This window comes from Suricata suricatta, chromosome 9 (assembly GCF_006229205.1).
Source record: "Suricata suricatta isolate VVHF042 chromosome 9, meerkat_22Aug2017_6uvM2_HiC, whole genome shotgun sequence".
NCBI lineage: Eukaryota > Metazoa > Chordata > Mammalia > Carnivora > Herpestidae > Suricata > Suricata suricatta.
In genome coordinates, this window is record NC_043708.1 from 83,237,333 (window position 1) to 83,246,468 (window position 9,136).

Below are 9,136 nucleotides of genomic sequence, written 5' to 3' on the forward strand. Positions count from 1 at the left end.
TTAGATATGACAATAGAAGCACAAGCAATAAAATTTTAAAAAGCTATAAATTAGACTTCATCAAAATTAATAGCTTTTTGCTTCAAAGGCATCATCAATAAAGTGAAAAGACAACCACAAAATGAGAAAATGTTTGTAAATCATATGTCTAATAAGGGACTTGTATCAAGAATATATAAACAATTTGTACAACCCAATGATTAATAAAATACGTGAATAAAAAATGAGCAGTTGATCTGAATAGTCATCTCCCAAAAAATATGCAAAGGCCAATAAGCAAATGAAAAAATGGCAAACATTATTAATCATTAGGGAAATGCAAATGAAATACCATTTCACACACACTAGTCTGACTTTAATAAGAAAGATGGAAAAAAACAAGAGTTGGTGAGGATGTGGAGAAATTGTAATGCTAATACATTGTTGATGGGATTGTAAAATGGTACAGCCACTTTGGAAAACAGTATGGCAGTTCTTCAAAATGTCAAAAATAGAGTTACCATATAATCCAGCAACTCCAGTCCTAGGTATGGACATGAGCAATTGAAAACATATGTTCATACAAAACCTGTACATGAATGTAGATAGCAGCACTATTCATAGTAGTCAAAATACGGAAGCAACCCAAATGACCATGATCTGATTACTGGATGAATGAATGTTATATATCCATAAAATGGAATGTTTTTCAGCCACATAAAGGAATGCGGAATATACTATTATATAGATGAAACTTGCAAAGGTTATGCTTAGTGAAATGAGCCAGAGACAAAAGGTCACATATTATATGATTCACTATATTAAGTTTATTTATTTATTTTGAGAGAGAGAGAGAGAGGAAGCACTGACCTGACACAAGGTTCAAATTTCTGGACTGTGAGATCAAGAATCAGATGCTTAACCTACTGGGCCACCCAGGTGCCCCATATGATTTACTTTATATGAAATATTCAGAATAGGTAAATCCATAGAGACATAAGGGTTTGCCAGGGATTGGAAGGAGGGAGAAATGGGGTATGACTGCTAATGAGTATGAGATTACTTTTTTTTTTATTTAAGATTCTTTTGTGTATGTTTTTTATTTATTTTTGAGAGACAGTGCGAGCAGGGGAGGGGCAGAGAGAGGGAGAATCTGAAGCAAACTCCAGGCTAGCTGTCAACACGGAGCCCCACGTGGGGCCTGAACTCGTGAACCACGAGATCATGACCTGAGGCGAATTTGGACATTCAACTGACCGAGCCACTCAGGCACCCCGGGGATGGAGTTTCTTATAAAAGAAATATAAGCATAATGATCAGCACATTGTAGGTATCAAAAGATGTTTGCTAGTTTGAATAGAGTTTTCTATCTTTTCCATAATGACTTTGCACTTACTTTAAATTCAATCAACACCTCATTAAAGCCCTGTCTACTATGTGATGGGCACCGTCCTAGGCACTCTGTCTCACTGAGTCCTCACCTCAGTGTTGGAAGGATGAAATGTCATGTCGTTCGCACTTGGAGATGGGGAAACAAGGTTCAGGCAGATTAAATTTCTTGTCTAAGGCTAAACCTAGGGTTACTGGCCCAAGTCCTGTGCTCTTTCCTTTACTCAACTGTTGCTGCCCATTGCTGGTCTTTGCTCATGTTCAGAAAGGACATCCAGCCTACTGCTGGCTGAGGAAGCACCTGGCTTTCCCCTCGTAGTAGAAAAAGAAGCTCACCCCTTTTGGAAGCCAGCTGACTAGACAGATCACTAACTGGCTCCAATTCAGGTTGAGCACATGACCTAGACTCCTTACTAGGTATGGTAACACTGGCCTGACAGCAAGCACTGGGGCCAAATCTCATCCTCTGGACATATCATGGGTCAAGTTAACCTCTGCATATAATGCTGGGATTATTCTTCACCCTGCACACCAGATGTTCAAATAGGAAGTACATTTACTGTTGGACATATTTGTTCTCCTTGATGTGAAGGGATGTAGGGGGGTGAAAAGATCAGGAAAATAGGAAGGAAATTATAGGTAGTTTTTTCAAAGTAATTGATCTCAGTATCAGTCCTAGAGAAACACTCCCACATGAGTACGAAGGATACAGAAGAGCGTGCCCTGCAGCATTGCTTATATAACTGGAAAATGGGAAACAACCTAAATGCCCATCAAAATGGGATGGATAATAAATTATTTACACCAATACTACGAAGTATTATGCAAAGTAGATATTTTTGAGGTAGACTTTATTTTTTTTTATGTTTTTTATTTATTTTTTGAGAGACAGAGAGAGACAGTGGGAGCAGGGGAGGGTCAGAGAGAGAGGGAGACACAGAATCCGAAGCAGGCTCCAGGCTCTGAGCTAACTGTCAGCACAGAGCCCGACACAGGGCTCGAACCCACGAACCGTGAGATCATGACCTGAGCCAAAGCCGGATGCTTAACTGAGCCACCCAGGTGCCCCTTGAGGTAGATTTTAAAGATAGTAATTGGCATGGGTAGAGAGCTCCAATCACATACTGTTGAGTAAAAAAAATTTGTTTTAGAAGTTGTAGAAAAATATGTACAATGTGCTTATACCATGATATTTGTACCCCAAAAAGCTAGTCTTACACTGATAATATATATATACAAATATAGATATGACCACAGTGACTTCTCTGGAGATGAGGCTAGGGTTGGGGCTGGTAGTCAAGGGACTGTAACTTTATCTGTAATTATTGTCTTATTTTCTTCAACTGCATATTACTATATTTCTTGTGTAGATAAAAGTTATTTTTAAAATTTTTCATACTTATTTTTGAGAGAGTGAGAGAGAGTGAGCAGAGGGGGAGCAGAAAGAGAGGGAGAGAGAGGAAGAGAGAGAATCCCAAGCAGGCTCTGTGCTGTCAGTGCAGAGCCCAACTCTCGGGGTTCTATCTCACAAATCATGAGATCATAACTTGAGCCAAAATCAAGAGTCAGATCGTTAACCAACTGAGCCACCCAGGCACCCCCAAAATTACAAAAGTTTAAACAAAAATAGTAAGTGAAGGTGAGGCTGTTAAATATGTAGAGCTTTGAGCTCATTAGAAATTGTTTCAACTAGGGACCCCTGGGTGGGTCAGGCAGTTGAGCATCGGACTTCGGGTCAGGTCATAATCTCCTGGTTATTGGGTATGAGCCCTGCATTCAGCTCTGTGCTGAGAGCTCAGAGCCTGGAGCCTGCTTCAGATTCTGCCTCCTCTCTCGGCCCCTCCCCAACTCACATACTGTCTCTGTCTCCCTCTCAAAAGTAAATAAACATTAAAAAAAAAGAAATTGTTTCAACTAACCAACTAATCTTCAAAGCAACTTTCTAGAGAGGAAGCTGATATGGAGAAAACAGTGATGAGATTAGCTGAAATTAGGAACACACCTTCTGAAGTTGGGAGAAAGAGAAGGTAGGAAGATACAGAGAATTTCGGAGCTGGAAGACAAATTCAAGATCATCTTTTCCAACCTCAACCCCTCCCCCCGCCACTCATGTTTCAGGCATGGGGGCTGGGAACTTGAGAATTGACTTGCTAAATGTTAAGGCAAGTGGAAGAGGACAGGATCCCTGACCCACTAACCCTGGCCCGGCCCCATCCCACTGAGTTATGGCAGCAGGCATGCTGGTGCACAGCTGTTTGGCTATGTTTACCAGCCGGTCTCCATCTTGTCTCCTGGGTCTCAGACTACCAACAAATTCTGAAGTTTCTGGATTCTTTCTGCCTCAGTTCTTTATTTACTCCTTTCTTCCTCTGAATCCATTCTGTCCATGACTTCCTACAGTCTCTGTCTTCCTTCTCCCTCAGCTCCCGCAGCCCCTTGGGTCTCCCCTACCTTGCTCCATGGCCGCTGTCTCTGGTTCCTTGGCCCCTCTTCACAGAACAGCTGAGTGGCTTGGAGCTTCAGGAAACTAGTCCTGGCATGTTTGCTCCCTTTTCCATCCTTAAGACTAGGAGACACTGAAGGCAGGGTGGCTGCTGCACTGCCACCTGCTTACTGGGCAGATCACAACTGGTTTTCTCACTTGCCCTCAGGTTTTTCTTGGCAGTGTTGCTCAGTTGGGAGGAAGTGTGGAAGCCAATGAACTCTCAGGGCCTTATGCCATGTGAGCATTTGAGAGCTCTTGGGCAATGGGGCATTCCACAGCAGGTGCTGTACTGTAGTGGGGGAGCCAGGTGGGAGAGGTGAGCTAATGGGGCCTCTCCGAGAATGCAAGGGGCTGTGCCCCTACAGGAAGGAATACCAGGGTCCCAAGACTACAGCTCACAGCTGGGAGAGCCTTTCAAGCCTAGAACTCTGCTTGGCTTTTATCCCGAAGGGTCACTTTCTGGATGTCAAATGCAAAGAGAACCCAGTCTGGATCACCCTTTGTATGACTTTTTTGGTATTACTTTTGGGGCAGGAAGGTGTGTTGAGTGAGACTGGCCAGGTGAAGGTGAATCTCAAGTAAAAGAGTAGAAGAAATAAACTTGGGAAGATTTGTGGAGGAGTTTTGGAAGAAGGTAAAAAGGTGGGAATGACTTTAGTTCTATCAAAAACAAACAGTACATCCTGGGAGTGAGCATGTAGGGAGAAAAGCACAGATGGGAGGAAGCAGGTGGAAGGAGGGGAGAGGGCTCTTCACAGGGAGTGGGCAGGATACCTTAAAGGTCTCCACCCCCACCCTGCCTTTCCCTCCTGTGGAACTTCTCCTGCATTCCCTGCTTTCTGGGTTCCTTAACCTCCTCCTCAGGATCCTCACTAACCACCACCTGCCCTCCCTGCTGTATTTTCAACTCTCCCTGTTCCCAATCTGCTTTGATAGTATTTGTATCCATGCACATAGCATATCCATGCTTCACACACACACTCACCTCCATTCCAGAATAGCACCCTCTCCCCTTCCTCTAGCATTTCTGGTCTTGGCAAGCGAGGACAGTGCCCATCCAGTCACTCAGGGAGAAACCTGAGTGCCACCTTGTATTTCTCCATCTTCCTGACCTCCCTTAGCCCATCAGCCACTGAGCCCCACCAGTCCAACTCCTGATTATCTCCTAAAATTAGCTTGTTCTCCCTGGGCCCTTGGCCCTCTCTTCACTGAAGCACCCCCTTGCCTGGACAACATCTCCTAACCAGTCTCCCACCCATCCTTTTCCCAAATGAGCCACCAAACTGATGTTTCTGAAGTGCCAATTCAGCCAGGTTGCTCCTTGCTTAAAATCCAGCAGTGGGTCAAGTCTAAAATTATCAACATTCCCCACAAATCTCTTCAGGATCTTTGCTTCCTGCCTGGAGTCCATTCAAGCCAAATATCTGCCATTCTCAGATGCAGACCTGCTTTCCTGCACCTGTGTTCTTGCACCTGTCAGTCTCTTTCTTTCTGAAATGTCCTTCTCTCAGTTGTCATGTTTCTCAGATCCAGCTTCAAGCACTGCCCCTCCAGGAAGCCTTCCTAACACCCTCTGTCTACCATGCCAGGTACACCAGGCATTTAGGGGCACCCCTTTTTCATTCCTTATTAGCCTACTCATACTCAACATTATAAATACTTAACCAATTTCCACACCAGCCCCCCTGTAAGGCATGGCTTATATCTTATTAATCTATCCCCAGTGCTTACTAATGATAATGGCTAATAGTAAACTACTAGAAGGACTAGCAACATCTTTTCAGTTCCAGTGTGTTATCCCATTAACCTTCATGCCATCACCCTGAGTTAGGTACTTTTATTGTTCCTATAATATGGGTGAGGAAATCGAACCTTAAAGACATTAAATCGTTTTCCCAAGATCACTAAGAACTAGGGGAACTGGATTTTGAACACAGAATTTACAAAGTCCTGTGTAAATGCTTAATGCAGTATCTGAAGCATGGCCCATTTTCCAGTTCATATTTGTTGACCGTGCAATTGAATGAGTTAAAAGATGATCTATACATGAACAAATGGGTAAGTGCTTGAACCCACTGCCACATTAGTGGAAATGGGTTAGCCTGGGGAGAAGGAGGAGGCATAGACAGAAGAGCTTAGTTGTGAGGAGAGACAGGAAGGTATGTACAGAGAGGGTGGGTGGGTCTGGAGAGGTGGGGTAGCCAAAGAGGAAGGTGCCCAGTGGCCACCTGACAACAACAGTCTATTTCATGGTGCTCGGCTAAGGAGCTGACTTATAGGTTTAGCTTTTCATTTGATTCCTACAAACCATTAGTCAGAAGGTGTGTATGTATGCTGGGGGAGGAGGCAACTCTGGTCAGAGCAGCTTGTCCAGGATAAGGGAGGCAGAGGAGAGCCAGGGAAGCTGAGCACAGTTGATGGGCACCTTCCTGTTTGGAGGGAGGCAGGGCTGTGACCTGTAGGGGAGAGGCACAGAGCAGATCTTGGGACACTCAAATAGGGAGGTGTGGGCTTACCTGCCATACTCCTGAGCCAGCTCTACCAAGATGGGGGTGGGGTACCTCCAGACCTTTCTAAGACTCAGAGAGACTAGGATGCTAACCTTTGGCCCTGCCATGAATTCCCAGTATGCCCTTAGCCACGTTCCAGTTTCCTTGTCGGTCGGATCAGGGCCCATGGCCTCCATGGGCGCCCAGGTCTGCGGAGAGGGAGGAATTTCACCCCAGACAGTAGCAAAGGGAAGCCTGACTTGGCAGGTCCAGGTAGGTTCCTTTACCTCCTTCCTCTTCTTTTCTTTTTAATGCTTATTTATTTTTGAGAGAGAGAGACCAAGAGTAGGAGCAACAGGGGCAGACATGGAAAGAGAGAATCTGAAGCAGGCTCTGCACTGTCAGTGCAAAGCCCCATGCAGGGCTTGAACCCACAAACCTATAGATCATGACCTGATCTGACACCAACTGAGCCACCCAGGCTCCCCTGCCTCCTCCCTTTTCTACAATTGGAAATAGAGACAGTCATCCAGGAGAGGTGATTAAACTGATCATGGACTTCTGCACTTGAGTGCAGCTCACAGTTTACAAAGACCTTTAGAAGTCACTTTTTTTAATAGATTTTTTTTCTAATGTTTTATTTTTGAGAGAGAAAGAGAGAGAGCAGGGGAGGCCCAGAGAGAGAGGGAGACACAGGATCTGAAGACAGGCTCTAGGCTCTGAGCTGTCAGCACAGAGCCTGACGCAGGGCTCGAACCCACAAACCGTGAAATCATGACCTGAGCCGAAGTTGGATGTTTAACTGACTGAGCCACCCAGGTGCCCCTAGAACACACTTTCTAGTTTGATCTTCACAACAACCTTCTGGGGGCTGGCACTGCTACTATTGGTATCATCTTGCCCATGAGGAACCCAGGACTCAGCCAGCCCCGGAGCTCTGTGCTTTATATCACACAGTGACACTGAGCAACATGGGGAATTGGTAGGGACATGAACACCACTGGGAATTGCTGGGGAAGACCAGCAATCAGGAGACCTGGGGGCTCATCTGCTTTGTGCCCCCTGCTCCATAGCCAGGACATTTCTTTCAGAGTTTATCTGTGGGCAACACTGCCGGGGAGGCCAGCACACCGGGTTTTATGAGACAAGGGGAGGGTGAGGACAGTGAAGCAGAGCTGGCCAGGACCTAATCTCAAGGTGCTCTGCAGCAGGGGGCGTGAACCCCAGCATCCTGGGCACTGAGGGCCTTTCAAGCTGGAAGGGACTTTGAGATTGCCTAGCTTGTCCAACCGAGGTAGGGAAATGAAGCCAGACAGGCTTGCCTACATGAAAAACAAAAAAGAAAACACTACAGAGTACAATTTTTTAAGCCAGTTTTTGTGTAAGAGAGTGGAAATTTTGAAAGGTCAACTAGGAAGGTAGAAATGGTTAATGCCCCCATGGAAGGCCCTTGAAGGCCCAGTAGGAAGCCTGTCCACTGTTCCCCTCCAGGGACACATGACACTGCCAGGCCCCCAGGCTGACTGACCAGAGGGGCAATGACTAAACAAAGGAGGCCCAGGCACTTGGCAGGTGGAGCAAGGTTTCAGATTTCCGCAGGACTTGCCAGCTCTGGTTCTCCCACAGCAGGTAGGCGGGAGCCACCTGGAACACAGCAGTGACAAAGCAGTGACAGAGCCCCACAGAAATGCCCAGTGACAGTGGGGACAGGCGCAGCCAGTACAGAGGATGGAGGTCGGGTATGCAGGCTCTGGACCTTCCTTCACAAAGCAGCCTGCTAAAGAAAATAAATTTTAAAAAGCAGAGAGAGGAGAAGGATGAGGGGGAAGGGGAGGGTAAAGTGGGAAGGAGGAAGAAGGGGAGAAGGAGGGAGAAGAGAAGGAGAGAGAGGAGGAGGAGGAGGAGGAGGAAGGGGAGGTGGTGAGAGGAGCCAAGTGAACCTGAAGAGCTACTGAGCAGGTGAGCAGTGGCAAGGATGAATAGCCCATGTCTGAAAACCTACAAGGGCACGCTCTTCTTTTCTGTGTTTCTGGAGTTTCCAAAGTTTCCATGATGCAAATATGCCAATTTATAATGATAACTATATTTTTATTTTTAACTGAGATATAATTGGCATATACTGTTGTGTAAGCTTAAGGTGTACAATGTATTGATCTGATACATTTATATACTCTAGTAAGTTACCACTGTAGTGTTACTGATACCTCCATCATGACACAGTTATTTTTTTGCAGTGAGAACATTTAAGACCTGGTCTCTTGATAAGTTTGAACTATAAAATACACTATTGTTAAGTATAATCACAATGCTATGCATTAGATCTCCAGAATTTACTTATCTATCAAGTGGATGTTTCTTCTCTTTGACTAACATCTTCCCAATTCCCTCAACCCCAGCCTCCAGTTATCACTCTCTGTTTCTAGGAGTTCAGATTTTTTAGACTCCACAGATAAGTGATATCATAAAGTACTTGTTCCCTGACTTATCTCTCACTTAGCATAATGCCCTTAAAGTCCATCCATGGTATAGCAAATGGCGGGATTTTCTTTCCTTTTCATGGCTGAATAATATTCATGTGTGTGTGAACAGCTTTGTCCACTCATCCACTGACAGACACTTGGGTTGTTTCCATCTTGGCTATTGTCAATAATGCTGCAATAAACATGGGAGTGAAGATATCTTCTCAAGATAGTTATTTAATTTCCTTTGGATAGATATGCAGATGTGAGATTGCTGAGTCATATGGTAGTTCTATATTTAACTTTTTGAGGAACCTCCATACTGTTTTCCACAG

At 45.0% G+C, this 9,136-nt stretch overlaps 2 protein-coding genes across 3 annotated transcripts in view; one reads left to right on the forward strand and one right to left on the reverse strand.

Annotated features, from left to right (window-relative positions):
- TGM5 (transglutaminase 5) overlaps positions 1-6,539 on the reverse strand; it is a 35,894-nt gene extending 29,355 nt beyond the window's left edge. The window contains exon 1 of the mRNA XM_029952236.1: positions 6,370-6,539. Within this exon, the coding sequence (XP_029808096.1) occupies positions 6,370-6,539 (170 nt within the window). The remainder of the gene's footprint in view (positions 1-6,369) is intronic.
- The window catches only part of CCNDBP1 (cyclin D1 binding protein 1), a 109,855-nt gene that overhangs the window by 70,858 nt on the left and 29,861 nt on the right, over positions 1-9,136 (forward strand). The window lies entirely within an intron of this gene.